Genomic DNA, 23,085 nt, shown 5'->3' with positions numbered 1-23,085 from the left:
GAATTATAGACCGTTTAGCCTGACATCAGTAGTGGGGAAAATGCTAGAGTTCATTATAAAAGATGTAATAGCAGAGCACTTGGAAAACAATGACAGGATCGGACAAAGTCGACACGGATTTACAAAAGGGAAATCATGCTTGACAAATCTACTGGAATTTTTTGAGGATGTAACTGGTAGAATAGATAAGGGAGAATTAGTGGATGTGGTGTATTTGGACTTTCAGAAGGCTTTCGATAAGGTCCCACATAGGAGATCAGCGTGCAAAATTAAAGCACATGGGATTGGGGGTAAGGTACTGACATGGATAGAGAACTGGTTAGCAGACGGGAAACAAAGAGTAGGAATAAACTCTGTTAGGCATCTTCTTCTCCATCCTCCTGACCTTTGCCTTCCCTGCAGTTATGGAAGGAGTCTACTTGCACACTAGGTCAGATGGCAAGCTCGACAATCTATCAAGACTGAAAGCGAAGACAGAAACACATTGTGTCCTGATCAGAGAACTCCTCTTCACTGATGATGCTGCGCTAGTCACTCACATGGAAACTCAGGTACAAAGACTCATGGACTGTCTCTCTCATGCCTGTAACTTGTTCTCCTTGACTATAAGCGTCAAGAAAACCATGGTCATGGGACAAGGTATTGCATCTACACCCCTGATCGCACTAAATAACACCCCACTGGAAGTGGTTAACAAATTCTGCTACCTTGGGTTCACAGTGACAGTCAGTCTGTCCCTTGATGCAGAGTTCGATATACGCATAGGGAAAGCAGCTACCACCTTTGGCCAACTTGCAAAATGCACATGGGATAACACCAAGCTGTCCTTTAGGATGGTTTCTAAGGCTTGTGTTCTCAGCACCTTGCTGTATGGATGTGAACCATGGACAACTTACAGCTACCAGGAAAAGAAGCTCAATAACTTTCATCTTGGTTGTCTGCAGCCTAGCAGGATAAAATCACAAATGCAGCAATCCTCTCAAAGGCAGAACTCCCAAGTGTGTTGGGACTAATCAAACAGAGGCGGCTTCGGTGGATTGGACATGTCCGCAGGATGGAAGATGGTCACATACCCAAGGACATTCTGTATGGTGAGGTAGCCGGGACCAGACGACCAGTGGGGCGCCCAAAGCTCCGCTTCAAGGATGCTTGCAAACGTGACATGAAGCCCCTAAATGTTGACTGTTGTACTTGGGAGTCGCTAGCTGACGAAAGATGGAAATGGCGGCACATCCTGTGGACTGGTGTGCACTGTCACAAGGACCAGTTGCTACAGCAGCTTGGCAACAGGCGCCGACATCAAAAACAACAACTCACAGCGTCACTTGGCAGCTTCATTTGCAGCACTTGTGGCAGAACCTGCCTCTCAAGAGTTGGTCTTCACAGCCATCAACAAAGCTGCACCAAGAGAAGACACCCCACCTAAATGGATTATTTGCTGCATGTCCATCATCTTTCGTAGATGGAAGGATGCCAACCAACCCTGTGCCTCCCCAAGTTTTAATTTCTTCCTTAGTCCTGAATATAATCTTTGTGAAATAAAGCATTCCATTCACGACAGACATTTACATAATGCAAGCAAAGAATTCCAGTCTGTCCCAGGGTCTCAGTAGATAAATGCACAGTGTGCTACTGTGTCTGGAAAATCCATCTCGAACCTTAGCAGTTTGTCTTGGCTGCGCCTCTGAGTCAGAAGGTTATGGTTTCAAGTACCCTTCAGACACTTTGGCCATCACTTCAGCGCAGTACCAAGGGAGTGCTGTATTGTTGGAGATGCCACCTTTCGGGTGAGACATTAAACTCAGCCCCATCTGCCCTCTTGGGTGTAAAAAAATTCCCATGGCACTATTTGGAAGAAGAGCAGGGGCATTCTCTCAAGTGTCCAGGCCAACCTTTAATCCTTCACCAACATCACTAAAACAGATGATCTGGTTATCTCATTATTGTTCGTGATACCTTGCTGTGCGCAGATTGATTCATGAGTAACCACACTTCAGAGGTCCCTTAGTGACTATGAAGTGCTTTGGGATGCCGTAAGACTTTGCTTAAATTCACATTTAACTGAACCTTTAATTAGGTTTTAAAACACAAATTTTTGGTTGTGGTGCCTTCTAGTGGTAGAACCTGTGTCTTATATATCCACACAAAATCACTGGACAGACAGGAGGAAGGAGGTTTGGTATGTTAATTTCCCTCATCACATGATCCAACTGTCTCTTAAAAGTTTTAACATCCATTACCCTACATGGAAGACCATTCCAATTGATAACTTTTTTCATGAAATGCTTCCTGATATTTATCCTATATTGTCCTTTCACCAATTTTACCTTATGCCCCCTCATTCTAGTATCCTGGAATATGTTGAAATAGTGCTATGAATTAACTTTATTAATTCCTCTTAATGTGTTGTATCCTTCTATGAGATTCCCTATTGGTCACCTTCTTTCAAAGCTTTGCTTGCTTGTTTATTTGAATAGTTGTAATTATACTTTAGTGGGGTAGTCAAATGTTCCTCAAGCTAGTAATGTTCCTGAAAACTGTGTTCTGATGAACAATATTGAAGAATTTTTGGATTTGAGGAAAATTTTTTTCACCCAGAGGGTGGTTGGAATCTGGAACACACTGCCTGAAGGGGTGCTCGAGGCAGGAACCCTCACAACATTTAAGAAATATTTAGATGAGTACTTGAAACGCCATAGCATACAAGGCTACGGGCCAAGTGCTGGAAAATGGGATTAGAATAGATAGGTGCTTAATGGCCGACACAGACATGATGGGCCGAAGGGCCTGTTTCTGTGCTGTATAACTCTATGACTCTATTTCTGCAGTAGCCAAAATAAACACTTCATTTTTCTGCTTAGTTTTTGTCTAACTGACAGATGATAATATGATTGGAAATCAACATAAGCGCTGTGTTTAGAGGAGAAAGAGAGTGTGGGGAAAGTACAATGGTATCTTCTATTAAATGACATTTACTGAATATTATATAGGTGTGGAGTACTTTATGCTGAGAGGTATACACTTGCATCATCTATTCAGATCCCACAACAGCAACAAATATCATGAACCTTGTCAAAATAATGTAATTTTATTACTTCTACTGCTTGAAACCTCTGAATGATTCTGCCAATTTATTCATAAATTCTGCTGTCAGCTTCATCTGGTAGAAAGTGAGTAAATACTTGTAGCTCATTTCATATAGGAACCTTCTAATGAGCACAGATGACTTTAATCGCTTCAATTTGGATTGCATTTAAACATAACTCTCAGAATTGAAAGGGCACTGTGATAATTCACTGCGGTATCAAGTTCTCTGGTTTCAAGCATTTAGATTCTATGGTATGCTTTCAGTTTATTAAAATGGCTAGGACATATATATGAGATCCTGAAGTCATTATGACATACGTGTGTGGAGTTATGAAATACATTCCCAATCTTTAGGGGTTCCGCTAGCTTGTAATTTATCTGTCGTTTACTTGATGTGTATTTTTTTAAACTGCAGTGTAAAATTATTATATAATGTTTTTAGAAATTTCAAATTCATCCAAGCTCACAGATGTTGGAAGTATGAATATCGACATGATACAATCTTGCATATTGTATTACCGTCATGAATAAAGTATGCATCATTTTGAACTTGTGCACAATGCAAGAACTTAGCAAAATGCAGGAATGTGTTCATTTAAATTGGGCTTCTCATTGATTAGTATTCTCTGTTATATATTTATGTTTTGAAATGCTATGCGAGTACAACACTTAAGACCCACTTCCTCATATGATGTACCAGAGGATTGAATATAGATTGTTTGGAGTTTGAGATTGCCAATTTAATTGTTGTTTGTAGAGTAATCTACCTTCAAATAGATCATATTTTGCAATCTTACCCAGAAATTCTAATAGGTCTGAGTTTATCTGAGTCCTACCCAGCCAGTGGTAGAGAATTCTCTGTTGATAACCTTTCAATATAATAGTTTGCATCGATGGCTTATTTGACCTTTTAAATTATCTTTAATCAGCCGTAACTGATTTTGAAAATACAATATTCACGCAGTGAGAAAGTTGTGATTGAAACCTGTAGAATAGTCATTTGGCATGTTAGCTATACTAGCTTCAGAAGACACCTTATAGACCTTAGCGTAAAGTATTACTACTCTGAGGGGTAGAAATTCGTCTCAGGTGGTGACATAAAATGGGTCGTAGGTGCTGTGTATAACAGGCTGCTAATCAGATACTACCCATTTTGTGCCACCACCGGAGACGAATTTCTACCCTCAGACTGCCAATGCACCTGCTTAAAATTAATGTATGGGTTCAACTTCCCATTTTTGTGAGCATATTTCCATTTCAGCCTGTCCTGCATTATTTCAGAAAATGGACAAAGTAACTATGTTACTAGTGCCAAAGGAGAACGGATGAGTGCCAAGTTGAAGTCGCTGCCTGGGGTTAATGATCCTTATGAAACCAGCATTAATAAAGATATAGGCAAGTACATGGTTCTTTCTCCTTTTCTTTATGTTGTGTATAGAGTCTCTCTTTATACATACTGGTGATGCAGAAAAGCATATTGCATTGTACAGTGATCATTAGGCAAAGTGAATAAATAGGTCTGTACTTCCCACATGTGTAAGACTTTTGGTATTCTATGTGAGTAGCAGGTGTTTCATATTAATTAAAGGAAGATTTTTTGCCATTAAGGAGAAAATTTCCTTTTGTATCTAGAATCTGTAAAACAATCTATGATATTACTATGATTTATTAAAATTGAAATGCCCTGCCATTTTGCTTGTAGCACCTGTAACACTTCTGATAAGATTTTGCAACAGTCTGTGACATTTTGTGGCCGCGAAATTCATTTGTGTAGTGCTGGTTCTAGCAGTGCTACACAGATATACCTGCAAAGTTGAAGTGTGGGAGACACAGCTGGCCCACGTGGTATGGGGCAACTGGAGTGACACGTGCATGTGTGTCCCTGCACAACCTGAAGAGGTTGAAAGAGTGAGATTATGACATCACAGATGTCAGTGGACTGATGCAGTGCACGAATATTAAAACTGGCCAACAGATGTGCAGGAAATGCTTTCCTATTCACTCCTGAAACAACGGGTGTTAGGAAGCAAGATGGGCTCTGTTCTGGGGCTATTTAAAGGGCCACTCAACAATTTGCAGCTGAGGTGATTTTGACTTACCTGTGCTCAAAGTGGGTGGAAGGACTGTGGTGAGTTGCTGAAGGAGTTTGAAGCTTTTTGCTGACCACAGAATGGCAGAAAATTACATTGCTTTGCATAGGTATGGGTGCAGTAATTGCATTGCCACTTGCTCTGCAACATCAGCAGGATATGCAGAGGAGGAGGCAGAGAGGGGAACTTCTGTGAAGTGGTAGGATAAGGAGCATCCTCCTTAGAAATCCCTACATCGAGAAGGTCTTTCGGGAGCACCACTCCTATGTTGGGACAAACCAGGAGAAGTGCCTCAGCAGTGTCTGCTTCATTATAGAGTTAGTGATGGAGTTGTGTCACCTCCTTTATGAAGACCTGGAACCTAAACCACAGCGAGGATGGCCCTCCCAGTGCCTGTGAAGATCACTATCACCCTTTTGTTCTTCACAACTGGTTCCTTCCAGGTGGCAGCTGATGACATTAGCAACATGTCACATTTCACTGACCACAGAAGCATGAGGGAGGTGATAGAACTACAGGAGAAGAGGGGACTTCATCCTCTTCTCCCTGAGAAAGAAAGACCAGAATGAAAGGGTACGTGAGTTCGTCAGGATAGCACCATTGACTACATGCATGTCGCACTGCGGACACCCCACATCAACAGGGAGCAATACTGTAACTGCAAGGGCTACCTTGCAGTCACTGTGCAGTTGGTGTGCGACTGCAGCAAGAAATTCATTCTGCTGCACCCACTATGCTTTCAATCTGCGAAAGTTAGCAATCCCCACCATCTGCAGGCCTCCAGGACAGACAACAGGATGACTGGTTGGCAACAAGGGCTATCCCCGCTACAAGTAGCTGATGACCCGTTTTTGCCATCCGAGATTTTGCTGCTTAGGTCACTCAGGGGATCCCTGCAGTACACACCCAAGATGTTTGTGGTCGTGTACTTCGTCCTCCACAACCTCACAATTATGAGAGCCAAGTCACTACCTCCTGGGATCGTCGGGAGGAGGAGCAAGGGAGGGGAAATCACATGCACCGTGTGCAACTAGGTGGAGCGAGACACCACATAGTGAGGCTTCACCTCAGTTAAAAGGAACTTTCCCACCCCCAACATGTGCCCACCATTCCCCAACAGTACATTTATTTCTGACTCCCCATCACAAAGTCCATGATTCAATAAAACAACAGCAAAAACCTTCATGCAACAACTTTATCCAATGATACATTAAAAGCACAAAACAGACAGAACTAATCACCATTGTGCATCCCCTTATTCCCTGCCTTGTAGGTGTCCATGCTTGGCTTAGTGCTCCTTGGTAGTGCTACCCCAGTGGCTGCAGCATGGCAGGTGTGAGGCTGTTGACTTTCAATGGGAAAAACTGCAGATGACCTTTTTAGGACTCCCTTGAGCAGCTCTGAACTTTGAGGGCCTGGCTTTGGACTCCAACCCCTCAGCATGGGTGGCAGCAGTCTGGGATGGGAGGCAACAGAAAGAGCACTGGCTGAGAGGCAGTGGTGGGTGCACGAATGCTGTCATCCGGAGAAGGGACAGCAGGTTCGTGCACCACAGTGCCATTCATTCCCACAGGGTGGAACCTCACCAGTCTTCGTAATCTGCTGGAGCACAGATTCTTGGACTGTTTAGTTTAGTTTAGTTTAGAGATACAGCACTGAAACAGGCCCTTCGGCCCACCGAGTCTGTGCCGACCATCAACCACACATTTATACTAATCCTACACTAATCCCATATTCCTACCACATCCCCACCTATCTTTATATTTCCCTACCACCTACCTATACTAGGGGCAATTTATAATGGCCAATTTACCTACCAACCTGCAAGTCTTTTGGTTTGTGGGAGGAAACCGGAGCACCCGGAGAAAACCCACGCAGACACAGGGAGAACTTGCAAACTCCACACGGGCAGTACCCAGAATTGAACCCGGGTCGCTGGAGCTGTGAGGCTGCGGTGCTAACCACTGCGCCACTGTGTTGTGAGAGCCTGCATGCCCTGTCAACCACTGAGATTCACGTTCATGATGGGAGCTGTCTGTGCATGGATGGCAGCAGCCAGGGATCTCTTGACCTTTGTCTGAGCTTCCACCGCAGCACTGATACATCCAAAGGACTCTATCTGTTCTTCAGTGGAAGCTGAGAGAGTGGTCAGCAGACACTTCATCATGGGTCTGACTGACAGTGCTGCCATGGAGGTGACCATCATTTCCTTGATGGAAAAGATGGGCTCCAAGCTCTGTGATGCCCTGTGCCATGGTGGAGTTCTCTATGCTTCTCGCCAGTGATTGGAGGCTAACTGGCAGGCCTACAAATGCACCAAGCATTTCGGTGTGCGTATTCATCAGCGTCTTCCTATTGTTTGCTCCAACGAGTTCCTCATCTGAGTCCCCTGCAGCAGAACTGGTGTGCAACCATGGCCTCTGGCAGCGCAGGATGCCACTGGCTCTGTGGCTTTGCTGCCCATAATCCTCAGGACCATCTGTTCAAGGATCCATCCCCTCAGTGGCTTGGTGGTCCTCCCCTTGTCATCTGCCTCTCCTGCCTGTTGTGGACAACCTTCTCCTGTAGAAAAGAGAGCAGAGTGTCAGTGATTGTCTCCCTGTGTGTTTGGGTGAGGTGCCTGCCATAGCTGGAGGTGTGTGCATGACTGACATGATCGGAAGGTGTGTGTGTGTGTGAGATTCAGTAGAAGGATATTGGGGTTAATCCTGAACGTCAGAGAGTGCTGCTTGGTGAGTGATGGGGCTGTGATGCATTGAGCAGTGTGAAAGGTATGTGGTGCGGTGGATGTGAGATGTGATGTTTGTTCTGTTGCTAGTTTTTAATGCAAACGTACCAAACACTGTGACAATGATTGGTAAGCTAAATGAAGGGTTCTTTATTACAGAATAACAGAATTACAGGAGGGCGCTTCAATACATGTGCTGCCTACTGACTAGCACTGCTCCAACTACCGTATCATATGCTAGCTTACATCACTTCCTGTGGTGATGTGTACCAAACTATTTATATATTCAGTAGTATGTTAACTAGTATTCAGGCAGTTAAAAGAATATCACGCCATCCCCCATTCCTTAAACAGAAAAGTTACAAGCTATATACGTAATGAAATAGGATAATTGAGAACAATATTTACACATGTATGGACTCTCACATTAATTTTTCAAGTGTCTCTGAAACATACAGGTGGTCTGCTGACTCGACCTGCTTTGGTAACAGTGAAACTTTGCTGAGTTCTGGAATTGTCAATTATTTTCTCTTGATTCGCAGGTCTACACTAACAATTGTTTTGATTGTTGTATGTGTCATCTTCCTTAACTCCACTATCAGAACTTGACTGTGAGCGTGTTCTTGACGTCACAGGAGTGTTCAGTAGGATGATTTGGATACCTCTCTCAGCTGACATCTATTCCTCCTCAATGTCACTCCCTTCGCTTACTTCATATGACAATGGCTTAATACAGATCTTGGACACTCCCACAGGGAACCATGTCTTATCTTGCGGGTGGATCACTCTGACCTTCTTCTGATCTGCAGAGGAGGCAACTCCACACCTGCATGTTTGTCATGTGTGATTTTCATTTTCTCTTGTCTTACCAATAATATGTCTTGGACTGACGACATTCTGATCAAATTATGACATGGTAGAGTTGTCCTGACTTGCCTTCTGAAGATAATCTCGCTGGGGATGGTAATCCTGTGTCTAGTGGTGTTGCTCAAAAGTGCAACATTGCTATCTGAATGTCTTGATTGGTCTCCTTATATTTCAAAATTAATTACTTTACCGTCCACACCATCCTGTCTGCTAGTCCGTTTCACCTTGGATAGTGCGGAGAAGACGCAATGTGATTTATAGCCCACTTTGCATACATGTCTTCAAATGGCTTAATGGTGACCTTTATCTGACAGTATCTCTTCCGGGGAACCAAAAAGACTGAAAATTGCACTCATCGTGTTTGCTACTGATGTTGAAAATTGAAGGAGTAGTCGGTAATAGGTAAGAAGTTGTCACCTTTGACGGTAAATAAGTCAGTGGCTATTCTTGACCATGGATGTGATGGAACATCATGAGGATGAAGTGGCTCTTTGTGTTGGCTCAGCTGGTGCTCTTGACATACATCGCACATCCTCACTGCTCGTTCTATATCATTATTGATCCCTGGCCAATAAACTGTCTCACTTGCAAGTCGTCTTGACCTTTCAATGCCCATGTGACCTTGGTGTGATTGGGTAAGGATATCTTGATGAAGCAATTTTGGTATCAGTACTTGTCTGCCTTTAAAAATGACTCCACTTGATATACCTAGTTTGTCATGATATGGCCAAAATGTTCTGAGGTCTGTGGGAGCCTCTTGTATTGTATCAGGCCATGCAGTGATGATGAGCTGTCATAATGCCCTTAGCATAGGATCTTTGGAAGGCTCTCTGGAGCTTTTTGCATTTTGTCTGTCCAAATCACTTTAGATCAATGTTATACACATCTTCAAGTTCCACATCTACTTGGTCCACTTGTACATCTAACAGTACATCTTCTGTCTTATTGGAGTTGGAAAGCCTGCTCAATATGTCAGACGTATCTATGTGGTTTCCAGGTTTGTATCGAACCTCACAATCGCACCCCAGTACTTTACTTAGTTGTCTTTGAAGTCGAGGTGACGCGCTGGTGAGTAGTTTTTGCCAAATTATTGCCAATAGCTTGTGATCAGTCTGAACAACAAAGCGTTTCCCAAATAGGTATGGAATCTAGTAATACTAGTGTTTCTTGCTCTGTGTTCGAGTTGTTTGCCTGAGTAGGTGACAAACTTACAGAACCGAACACAATTGGTCTACCTCCCTGTAACAGACATGCTCTGAGACCTTTTTGTGAAGGATCTACTTGGAGTATAGTTTCTTTCCTTGGGTGATAGTATTGTAAACATGCTGCAGCAGAAAGTGACTGTTTTAACGAATTGAATGCGAGCTGATGATCTTCATGCCGCAAGAATGGCATATCTTTCTTGAGAAGTTCTTGCAGTGATGATGCTTTCTTAGAGAAGTTTGAGGTATATAGTACTAAAAAGTTAAACAGGCCCAAACACCTCTGTAAACCTTCCTTATCTTGAGGAGTAGGCATTGATTGTACTTCTTCAACCTTACTGGGATCTGTCCATATTCCAGTATCAGAATAGAATGAACTGAAAAAAGTAATATGACTCAAATTGATAGCACACTTTTTGCTATTAAACACAAGACCTTCTCTCCTAGCCATCTCCATTAGAATGTGAAGATACTTGTCATGCTCTTCCTTGGTACTTCCCATGACCACTATGTCATCCGCAATGCAAACACAGCCAGGAACACTCTCAGTAATGCAATCTATATGCTGTTGGAACAAGTCCTGACTCAATGACAGACCAAATGGTAACCGTAGAAAGCAATACCTCCCAAATGGTGTTCTGAAAGTTGTTAGTTTCTCTGAACCTTCGGAAAGGTGAACTGACCAGTATCCATGTTTTGCGCCAAGTTTCGAGAAAAACTTGGCTCTAGCAAACCTTGGGCTAAGCTCTTCTAAAGTAGGAATCTTGTGAAAACATATTTTAAATTCTTGATTTAATCTTCTGGGATCCAGGTGTACTCTAATGGTACCATCTTTCTTAATTACAGTGGTTGTAGAGCTACAGCAATCAGTGTGTTGCTGAACATGGCAAATAATCCCTTGTCGTTCCATCGTGTCAAGCTCAGCCTTTACCTTGTCCCTTATGTGGACAACTGCACTTCCGTAGTGGATCAATGGAGGGAATTGCGTTGTATTTCAGGTGAAGAACAGTATCTCCTATAAAACTGCTCATGGTATCAAATCTATCCAGATATTTCTGTTGCAAATTTTGAATAGACTTAATGGGCTCACACATGCCTTAACTACCTAGCATTGGCACTTTACTGATCTCATGAATCATCACGATTCGAAGTTCATTGCATGCTGGTAGTCCTGATACCACTGGACCATTGGTGTCAACAACATAGAAGACTTGTCGTGACCATGGAAAACTACCATATCTGCACTTCAACATCAATAATCCCACACAGCAGATTGGTGAACCATTATATACAGTGAGTCCAGTGCCTGTTGGTTGTAACATAGACTCCCACTTCGCTAGGTATATGTCTTTGAGTATCCGCAGTGGTAGAAGGTTGGCACTTACCCCAGTATCAATAATCAGTCATAGCATGTGCTTGTCCTTTTTGTTAGGACATATAATTTCAACTGTGGTGAAAGCTTCCAGTTGTGTGATTGCATCCATATGCTGTGTGACTGTCACCGTATGGAAAGCTTGTTCACCTTCAGTGCCTCCTTTGGTGCCCAGGTCTTTGCCTACCCTGGATATGCCTGTGCTTGAACTGGTACTTGGAAAACCCTTTTTTATTCCTGCCACTAGGCAACGTCTGCTTTTTATTAGGCTGTCTTGCTCAGTGTCCCTTTAGACCACACGCCTTGCAGGTATCTCTGAATGCAGGACAGTTACATGGCTGATGTACTGGACAACACTTATCACATTCAAGGTTTTTTGCCTACCTCACCAATGGTCGTTGCTTTTCCAAGCACTTATATGCATTGCCTGCTTGCAGCTGTGGCTTTGTATTTCTTGTCATCTCTGATTGTTGATGTCATATCTTTTTTTCTTATCAGACAGATCCTTTTGGAATGCCTCTGTTGGAGTTAATGCAATTATTAGCTCGAATATCCTCTCGGAGAGTTCAGCTTCTGAGAAATCGCAATCTTTGCCTTTTTCTTGACATCTACTGACACATTGGTCAGTAGGTTCTTTTGGCTGTTGTCTATAGGCCATCAGTTCGAGTCAAAGGATCCTGAAATTGGCCTTGACTCTCAGTTGATCTTCTGGCACTGTCCAGAGTTTGGATTGGTCTTTCTGGTCTCCTGCAGACAGTCCAGAAGTATTGATGTGATGGAAACCTTCATTGCCAATCGCTATCTTTATTTTTATTGCTTGCTTGTCGAGTTCCGTGACTGCAAGATCTAAAAAAATATAACTCCATAGGCTGTCTAAATAGTTGAAATTCATGTAGGACTTTTTAAAAATTTATTTGTGCAATGTGGGCATCGCTGGCTAGGCCAGGATTTATTGCCCGTCCCCAATTACCCTCGATCTGAATGGCTTGCTAGGCCATTTCAGAGGGCATTTAAGAATCAAACACATTGCTGTGGCTCTGGAATTACATGTAGGCCAGACCAGGTAAGGACAGATTTCCTTCCCCAAAGGACATTAGTGAACCAGATGAGTTTTTACAACAATCGACAATGGTTTCATGGTCACCATTAGACTAGTTTTAATTCCAGATTTATTAATTGAATTCAAATTTCACCATCTGCCGTAGTGGGATTCAAACCCATGTCCCCAGAGCATTGGTCTGGGCTCTGGATTATTAGTCCACTGACATTACCACTATGTCACTGCCTCCCCAATTCATAACTGGATATTTTGTGGTCATTGTGTCAAAATTTCTTGTTCACAAGAATTCTTTTTCCAGAGCTTTCCCCATAAATTATTTTCCTTTCAATTGCTTTCCTTCAAGGAAAAAACAATGCAGGTCTACTGTGTCTGCAGCACTGGACCTCTCCCACGCCCTGAGCTCTGTGGCTGCAGCGTGGGCTTTTAGCATCTGCTTGGAGAGACTCTGCCCACAAAGCTCTTTTGGCAGTGTCATGCAGGCCCCCACCCGCCAAGCATGAGGCATATTAATTTCGCCATATGGACATTAAATTTCAAACTGTTGTTGAAGTGAAGAAAGGACTTGCTTTAAAAAAAAGTGCCAAATCTTGGCTGGAAATACATTTGCATATTAACAAACAGTGCTTGGAAAGGACAAAGGACCATTCCCTGACACATTCAACCCAAATGGACTTTTGATCATCAGACGTTGAAGGTGGGGGAGCTCGCATTCCAGGTTGACTGGTAAGATGGCTGAATACACAAACGGACATGGTCAAACCAGCTAGTCACATGACTAACCTGCTGGGCAACCTGAGTTTTTTGAATTTGTACCAACAGTTTGGGCAGAAAACAGAATGCTCCTGGACTGAGAAGATCTTTCCTGTCTGCTCCCATCTGTTTCTCATGGAACTCCAAATCCACTGAAGAGACATGAACCCCAGGAGAGAAAAGTCTCCTACAGCAAACAAGGTTTAAGAAGAATACTGGGCCCCAATGAAAAGCTAGATCTACCTACAATCAATGACTCTACAGTGAGCTTGAAGAACCGTAACAAAAACTCTTCAGATATTGCCTCAAACGTTTATACTTTATTTTTCTTCTGCTCTTTTCTGTCTCTATTTGCATGTGCGTATCACGTATGCATGCTAGCGTGGGTGCATCATGTATAGGCATTAACTGAATTAGAGTTTAAGTTTAATAAATTTAAACTTTTCTTCCTTAAACCTAAGAAAGCCTGTTTGAGCTGGTTTCTTTGCCTTATAATTGGAAAACTGTGAACAAGGATTCACCAAGGGAGAGCTAAAAACACGGTGTTTTTAAAATTAAACCCTGTCATGGTAAGACCAGGTGAAGGCTGAGAGGGACCCCTAAGACACTTCCTCACCTGGTTGTAACAGCGGGAAAACCATGATGCTTAATGGCAGTGCAGTCTCGCAGCCCCGATCCGAATCGATTCTTTTTTCCTCTCTTGAGCCCGATCCTGCCAGAATACTGCCTTTCTGGCCGACTACCATTCAACAAAACTCCCCATTTTGGTTACGTGCTCTCTTGGAGTACTGATTCTCGAGGGTGTTTCTCAAATCTGGCCCTGTGTTGCGCTGCTACCCTGTTGTGTTCCACTATCACCATATTGTGTTATTGGTTTTTAACACAAACATACCAAACACTGTGACAATGATTGGTAAGCAAATCAGAGGATTCTTTATTACAGAATTACAGGAGAGTTCTTCAATACACGTGGTGCCTGCTGACTAATACTGCTCCAACTATTATATCACATGCTAGCTTGCATCACTTCCTGTGATGATGTATACCAAACTATTTCCATATTTAATAGTATGTTAACTAGGTGTTCAGGCATTTAAAGCAATATCACTGCAAGGTGCAGATGTATTCACCCACCTTGACCACCCAAGTGAGGTCACTAAACTTTTTGTGGCAGTACTGCCAGGTTTGTGGTGCCATGCTCTGGGCATTCATGATCCTTGCCACCTGCTCCCTCTCCTTTTGCATGGTTACTTTGGAGGGCTTCCTGCACCCCCCTCCTCCCCCGGAAACATGGTCCCCTTCCTGACCTGGACCTCTCAACAGTGAGCCCAGGGTGGCATCACAAAATTTGGGAGCCCTCTCCTTCTCTTAGTGTGTCTTTGCTTCTCCCTGAATTGAAAAACAATTATCCAGCAGCCTGCAGTGTGTTGCTGGAACTTCCCTTTTATAGGAATTATGCCTTTAAAAAGGGAAGGCTACCTGGAGCATATGGTTTCTGAACAATCCTGCTCAGACCCCTGGAATGTGCAGAGGATGCCTGCACTGAAATGGAGACCAGAGGTATGTGGGAGCCATGCATGGCTAGGCTACAATAATGGAAATGAGATGGTTGGACGAATTTTGTGTATTACCTACTTCATTTCCAGCAGGGACATCTTGAATCACAGCCCCCAAGTCCAAATATCGAGGCAAATGAATTTTGCGTCCAATGACTGCTGCAGTTGTTTGAGAATTGTCTTGCCTCTGGATTATTTCTGCAATGAAAAACATTTTTAAATGGTCAGGTCATTAGCCTGAATCACACCACCTTATCATGAGGACCAGTGGATTGCCTTTCGTATGGCTATCTTTTGATCTGAATGGCTTGGGTGGCTCAATCAAAAACTATATTCTCACCTGCATAGTTCTCAAGTTCATAGAGATTCCCCAATTGCGCTCTTGCAAAAATGGTGTCGCCTTAAGATAACCAAAGCGATGTTGGCTACAATAGCTCTAACTCTTCTTGAGGGAAAGCAGAGAAGAGCTGTAGAGTTAGAGAAAGGCTACATTTTAAAATATAAAACTTCAAACTGATCAAAGTAAACTAATGCCTGGAATAATTTCTTTACTCAGATAATAGGCATTTCAAATAGATTTCCAGTTAGGGTAATGGAGGCAAATGTTCCAATTCGTGCAACACCACAGGCGATTAACAAGTAATGGGAATTATTTTTACCCATTACTTAATTTTATAATGAACTTCCTGGGCTCATCGCTAGTCATTTGGTGGCAATTTATAAAAATGCTGCTTTGCATTTTTTGATATTGTATATTTGAATTGCCTGTCTTCTACTGTGTTTATCTCTAAGCAGATATTTTAACTGCAGGCCTCTGCTTAATTGTCAATGCAGGTTGTGCTGTGTTATTTATAATGATCCATGTAATGGGAATGTGTCCTAGTTCATAACATTTATATTTTACTGTTAACTTTACAAGTTAGTAAAATTGAATTGACCTGCATGATGGCTTTGAATCTATGCTGTAGTTTATTAGTGGACAGGGTTCAAGTCTTTGGCTTTCATTTTTATATCAGCAAAAGTAAAGCTTATCGGGTTTCTGATTGAACTTTGGCTTTAACTTTGAAACCAATTGAATAATCCACAGAGTTCAGATTCAGTTTCAATTAACTTTATTAACCCACAGCCAAAATTCTAATTTGTGAACCAAAAACAGAATATGAAATTAATCATTTCTGTAGGTTAAGTGTAAGATTTTTTAAGCAATATTTTTGACTGACAGATTCATTTTGATTTCAAACATACATGAGGGACATTTAACAATTCTTCCTGAACAGTTGCATTGACCTGTATAATACTTTAGTAAAATATGTGCTGTTTAAACTAGATTTTTTAGTTGCTCTCTGTAATAATAGATGCTTCATATGTGGATCCACTTGGACCGCAAATAGAACGGCCCAGAACTGCAGCTCGAAAACGGGTTGAAGAAGATGAATTTGCAGATGAAGAACTAGGAGATGATTTGTTGCCAGAGTAATGACTGCACCCAGTGAGGTTAAAAACCAAACAAATGTCACATTTGTAGTTGATGTATGTTAATTTTTGCGTTGTTATTGTATACATTAAATGTATTCATTTTTATATTTTTAAATTGTATTTGCTTTAATGTACTTACTAATCTGTTATTTATTACATTATAATAGTTAACTGTAGTTACTTGTAAATATAAAACTTGTATATTTTTGATATTTTAAAAAATTGTGGTATGTTGAAGAAACTGTAGTTCTATGGCTCATTGGAATGTGTGTTTAAAGATAAACACACAAATATCTCTAATTATAATTGCATTTGAATATCGGTGTTGATTGTTTAATTTTTCATTTATGGCTAAGGAAGATACTTAAGTATTTAGGATTGAAGGCATGTGATAATTTCTGTTTACTTTTACATTATAATCTCATTCTGTACTTTTTCTGAATATTACTTTCTTATTAAATGTAAGATCAGAATTGATGTGTAACGGTAGTTTTGGACATAAAACTAGATCACTCTAATTATTCTAGTAGCTCTGTGGTAAAATGAAAATGAACATGCATGTGTTCAGTTTATTTGTTCTTCTCACCATACCAGTTGTCTAATGGCGAAATGATCAAGGCGATTTCTCCCCAGGACTTCTTGGCCTTTGGCCATCTGGGATCCATGCCTTGTCCGATATATGCAGCTGCTGGGCAACTACTCAGTTCATGGATTCAATTATCAGCATCAGTGGTGGCTATGGAAAGTCAAACTAAGGTGTGCAGGGAGTTTCTCTCTTCAAAAAGTACTGTTGTTCAGGCAAATCTTAGACAGCAATCTTTTTTCCTCACTTTTGAGTCTCAGCAAATAGGAATGTCGTGACAAGAACACCATTCTAATACTTTATTAATCAGCATGGACTGCAGTTCAAAGTTTCTGAATATAATGTGTGCTGGGTCATAAAATACATCTATACTTCTGTAGCTGCACTTCTGTGACGACAGTAATGCAATGTGGATGTAGCACATGCTCGTCAAGTGAGACAATGGCTGCATCATAAAAGGGGCAGGGACAAGAAAGCAGTAAACTCTAAGCAATTTTGGACTTAAAAGATGGTGGCAATGACGCTGTAGAATGAACTGACAACTGACAGATGTATGAACAGTTGCTATGTAGAAATTTTACAGAGAATGACCATACTTGGATAAACTGGCATACTGCCGGAGTGTTCAAAACTCAGGGTATATCACTGTCAAGTGGGTGGTGAAAGTTTTCGGTAAAAACGAATGTGTACAGCCGAATTGGATTTCACACCATCTGACCAAGAATGATCTTCCACATTTGAACCATCCAGAACTAATTGAACTGTAGAAAATAAATGGACCCAAATCTTGGAATTGGACTACATTCGTGTTACAACAGAAATCAGTGATCACATCACCGAGAAGGTGCAAAAGAAAATGTGCAACCTGACTAAAGGAGGTTAAGGTTAAGATATCAATTTGAATAGAATCTTTAGTTTTTAGTTTTAGAGATACAGCACTGAAACAGGCCCTTCGGCCCCCCAAGTCTGTGCCGACCATCAACCACCCATTTTTTATACTAATCCTACACTAATCCCATATTCCTACCACATCCCCACCTGTCCCTATACTTCCCTACGACCTACCTATACTAGGGGCAATTTATAATGGCCAATTTACCTATCAACCTGCAAGTCTTTGGCATGTGGGAGGAAACCAGAGCACCCGGAGGAAACCCACGCAGACACAGGGAGAACTTGCAAACTCCACACAGGCAGTACCCAGAATTGAACCAGGGTCGCTGGAGCTGTGAGGCTGCGGTGCTAACCACTGCGCCACTGTGCCACCCTACAAGAACAAGAATCTGCGTCCAGTAATATATTTTGGATGCGATACTAACAAAACAAGCAATTCCTGATCAGAAACTGAAACTATGAGTGTTTTGAAAGTCATGGATTTAATGGCAGACATTTGCAGGACAGTTTAGTTGCATGATGATGGTAGGGCAATATTGGGCAGAAAAGAGGATTTAGTCAGTGTCTTTGAAGTAAATATCCAGACATCATCGTGTGGCAGTGTCTCAATCACATAATTGAATTAATGCCACGATGCAGCCATTGTCAGACATTATTGATAAACTATATAATCGGTACAATCATTCACCACTTAATCAAATAGAGTTGTGAGAATGTACTGAAGACCTTCATTTACAACTAAATAAAATTTATTACATATTAGGAACCAGGTAGGTTTAAAGTTCATGCAGGACCATAACGATTGTACGGAATAACTCAAGGCACTCAATCATTTTCTCGCTGTTGCTTCAGAAGACAGAGGAGGCAAAAGGCAGCAGGGCTTTATACATAGTCTGTAAACAAGACCATTCTCCTGAAGTTCAGTAATCATCGAATATAGTACAATTCTCTTATTGTTATATCCAGGTTACTAGCCAGCAGATATATACCTATTGATTCTGGTGAGGAACAAGTGTAATCCCTGCTTACAGATTTGAACTTGCTCCACGAATTATAAAAGTGTGTTTGACTTTGACTTTGTGTTTCACTGTGAGTCGTAATGCTCTGGAATGCACTGCCTTGAAAGGGTGATGGAAGCAGATTCAATAGAACTTTCAATAGGTAATTGGGTATATACCGGAACAAAAGCTTGTATTTATATTGTGCCTTGAACAGAATAAAACATTCCAGGGCACTTCACAGGAGCATTATAAAACAAAATTTGACACAGCCACATAAGGGGTTACTAGGGCAGATGGCCAAAAACTTGGTCAAAGAGATAGGTTTTTAGGAGCTTCTTAATTTGCCACTGTTCGGCCTGTTCATAAGGCTTCCTTATGCATTGAGTCATGAAGCAGTCATGATTTATATTTACCAACTCTTGACTCTAAACCACTTGAGTTTTTCCATTTTAACATTGAAGTTGTCCATTAAAATTAATTTCTTGTTCTCACACATCCTTTTTAACCCTTCATGGAGCTAACTGTCCCCTTTGTGTTGATGTTGTAGTCTGTAGCATATCCCGAGGAGCTTAGATTTACTCACATAATAGATTTCTATCAGTATACATTTTTATATCACTTGTCGCTCCTGGTTATCTCTGACATAAATGGCTACACCACCTTGTTTACTGTTCCTTCGATCCTATCCAAACACTCTATATCTCTGAATGTTAACTTAATTTCCATCCTCTGCATTTAGCCAGGTTTGTGATATGTAGGTAAGAGCTGATCAACTCACATTGATTCTATGATGTCATCCCAGTATTAGCTGTAAGTCAGGAAATGGAAGGGAGGGAGCAACTCAAGAAAATTACAATCACCAAGGAAGTGGTACTGAACAAATTGTTGGAGTTGTGGGCTGACAAGTCAACAGAGGGTCGCCATCTAAATGGTGAGAAGTTGCAGAGCTCTGAGATGCAGAGGGATCTAGTGTCCTAGTGCATGAATCGCAAAATGTAGTGTTATGCAGGTACAGCACGTAATTAGGAAAGCTAATGGAAAGTTATCATTTATCGCAAGGGGAATTGAATACAAAAGTAGGGAGGTTATGCTTCAGCTATACAGGGCATTGGTGAGACCACATCTGAAGTACTGTGTACAGTACTGGTCTCCTTATTTAAGGAAGGATATAAATGCGTTGGAGGCAGTACAGAGAAGGTTTACTAGACTAATACCTGGAATGGGCTGGCTGTCTTATGAGGAAAGATTGGACAGGCTGGGCTTGTATCCACTGGAATTTAGAAGAGTAAGAGGCGACTTGATTGAAACATACAAGATCCTGAGGGTGGATGTGGAAAGGATGCTTTCCCTTGTGGGAGAATCTAGAATTAGGGGTCACTGTTTAACGATAAGGGGTCACCCATTTAAAACAGAGGTGAGGAGACATTTTTTCTCTCAGAGGGTGGTGACTCTTTGGAATTCTCTTCCTCAAAAGGTGATGGAAGCAGAGTCTTTGAATATTTTTAAGGCAGAGATAGACAGATTCTTGATAAGCAAGCAGTTGGAAGGTTATCGGGAGTAGGTGGAAATGTGGAGTAATCAGTTCAGCCATGAACTTATTGAATGGCGGAGCAGACTCGAAGGGCTGAGTGGACTACTACTCCTAATTTGTATGTTCGTGATGGGAGTTGTTTATAGGCCACCAAACAGTAGTGGTAATGTTGGGCACAGTATAAATATAAAATTAGAGATGTGAATAATACAGTAATAATGGGCAACTTCAATTTACATATAGACTGGGTAAATCTAATCAGCACTAATACTGTGGAGGATGAATTCTGTAGTGTGTACGAGATGGGTTTCTGGAGTAGTACGTTGAAGAACCAACTAGGGATTGGGCTATTTTACATTTTATTATGTAATGAGAAAGGGCTAACTAACAACCTTGCTGTAAAGGAGCCTTTGGGAAATAGTGACCATAATATGATAATGTGAAATTCTAACTTTGAATGTGATATAGTTCATTCTGAAACTAGGGTCTTAAATCTGAACAAGGAAAACTGAAGGTATGAGAGGCATGTTGGTTATGGTGAATTGTGAAAATACACGAAAAGATTTGATGATAGACAGGCAATGGCTAGTATTTAAAGAAGTACTACATAGTCTATAGCAGATATATATTCCTCAAAGGCACAAATACCCAATGGAAAAGGTGAATCACCCATGGCTAACAAAAGAAATTAAAGATTGCATCAGATCAAAGGAAGTGGCGTATAAGGATGCCAAATAAAAGTGGTAAGCCTGAGGATTGGGAGCAATTTAGAACCCAGCAAAGGATGACCAAGAAACTGATAAAGAAATGGAAAAGGGAATATGAATGCAAGCTAGTGAGAAACATAAAGGCGGACTATAAAAGCATCTTTATGTATGTGAAAAGGAAAAAATTAGTTAGGACAAATGTGGACCTATTACAGGTGGAAACAGGAGAATTTATAGTGGAGAATAGGGAAATGGCAGAGAAACGAAACAATCATTTTGTGTCTGTTTTCACAGAGGAAAAGACAGAAAATCTCCCAGAAATACTAAGCAACCAAGGAACTTGTGCAACTGAGGAACTGAAAGAAATTAGTATTAGTAAAGAGGTAGTATTTGAAAAGTTAATTGGATTGAAGGTTGATAAATCCCCAGGACCACATGAGCTACATCCCAGAATGTTGAAGGAGGTAGCTACAGAGATAGTGGATGCATTGATGGTTATCTTTCAAAATTCTATAGATTCTGGAAAGGTTCCTGCAGACTGGAAAGTCTCAAATGTAACCCCACTATTTCAGAAGGGAGGGAGAGGGAGAATGGCGAACTACAGACCTGTTAGATTGACATCAGTAGTGGGGAAAATTATGTTATAATTGGATGCTTAGAAAATAATATGATTGGACAGAGTCAACATGGATTTGTGAAAGAGAAATCATGTTTGACAAACTTGTTGCAAGTTTTTTGAGGATATTACTTGTAGCGTAGATAAAGGAAAACCAGTGGATGTGGTGTAATTGGATTTTCAGAATCCTTTTGATAAGGTCCCAAACAGGAGGTTGGTAAACAAAATTAGAGCACATGGCATATACTAGTATGGATTGAGAATTGGTTAACAGACAGGAGGAATAAATGGGTCATTCTCAGGATGGCAGGCTGTTACTAGTGGAGTACTGCAAGGATCAGTGCTAGGGCCACAACTGTTCATAATCCATAAAAATAATTTGAATGTGGGGGCCTAGTGGTAATATTTCCAAATTTGCTGCTGATACAAAACTAGGTGGGAATGTAAGTTGTGAGGAAGATGTAAGGAGGCTTCAAGTGGGCTTGGACAGGCTGAGTGAATGGGCAAGAATATGGCAGATAGAATACTAAGTGAATTAGTGTGAAGTTATCCACTTTGGTAGAAAAAACAAAAAGACAGAATATTTCTTAAATGGTGAGAGATTGGGAAGCGTTGGTGTCCAAAGGGACCTGCATGTCCTTGTTCATGAGTCACTAAAAGCTAGCATGCAGGTGTAACAATAAGGAAGGCAAATGGTATGTTGGCCTTCATCGCAAGGGGATTTGAGTACAGAAGTAAAGATGTCTTGCTGCCGTTGTATAGAGCCTTGGTGAGGCTTCACCTGGACTATTGTGCACAGTTTTGGTCTCCGTAACCAAGGAAGAGTATAGGTGCCAGAGGGAGTACAGCGGAGGTTCACCAGACTAATCCCGGAAATGGTGGGATTGTCTTGTGCGAGATTGAGGAAACTGAACCTGTACTCTCTAGAGTTTCAAAGAATGAGAGGTGATCTCATTGAAACTCACAAAATTCGTACAGGGCATGACAGGGTGGACGTAGGTAGGATGTTTGTGCCAGGCAATGACCATCTCAAGCAAGAGAATCTAACCATGTCCCCTTGACATTCAATGGCATTACCATTGTTGAAGCACCCCACTATCAACATCCTAGGGGTTGCCTTTGACCAAAAATTGAACTGAACCAGCCACATAAATACTGTGGCTACAAGAGCAGGTCAGAGGCTGGGAATTCTGCAGTGAATACCTCATCTCCTGACTCCCCACAGCCTGTCCCCCATCTACAAGGCACAAAGCACAAGACAGGAGTGTGATGGAATACTCTCCGCTTGCCTAGATGGGTGCAGCTCCAACAATACTCAAGAAGCTCGACATTGTCCAGGACAAAGTAGCCTGCTTGATTGCCACCCTATCCACGACCTTCAACATTCACTCCCTTCCCCACCGACACACAGTGCCAACACTGTGCACCATCTACAAGATGCACTGCAGCGACCCACCAAGGCTCCTTCGACAGCACCTACCAAACCTGCGACCTCTACCACCTAGAAGGACAAGGATAGCAGATGCAGAATGGAGTGAAACAGGGTTGTGTCCGAGCCCCCACTC

At 41.7% G+C, this 23,085-nt stretch overlaps 1 protein-coding gene across 7 annotated transcripts in view; it reads left to right on the top strand.

Annotated features, from left to right (window-relative positions):
- ift88 (intraflagellar transport 88 homolog) overlaps nucleotides 1-16,741 on the top strand; it is a 171,149-nt gene extending 154,408 nt beyond the window's left edge. For all 7 annotated transcript variants that reach the window (XM_068033663.1, XM_068033661.1, XM_068033665.1 and 4 more), the window contains 2 exons: nucleotides 4,369-4,482; nucleotides 16,068-16,741. In XM_068033663.1, the coding sequence (XP_067889764.1) occupies nucleotides 4,369-4,482; nucleotides 16,068-16,189 (236 nt within the window). In that variant the 3' untranslated portion in view covers nucleotides 16,190-16,741. The remainder of the gene's footprint in view (nucleotides 1-4,368; nucleotides 4,483-16,067) is intronic.
- The last annotated feature ends 6,344 nt before the right edge of the window (nucleotides 16,742-23,085 follow it).

Source organism: Heterodontus francisci, chromosome 6 (assembly GCF_036365525.1).
Source record: "Heterodontus francisci isolate sHetFra1 chromosome 6, sHetFra1.hap1, whole genome shotgun sequence".
Classification (NCBI taxonomy): Eukaryota; Metazoa; Chordata; class Chondrichthyes; order Heterodontiformes; family Heterodontidae; genus Heterodontus; species Heterodontus francisci.
This window is presented reverse-complemented; position numbering and strand designations above follow the sequence as displayed.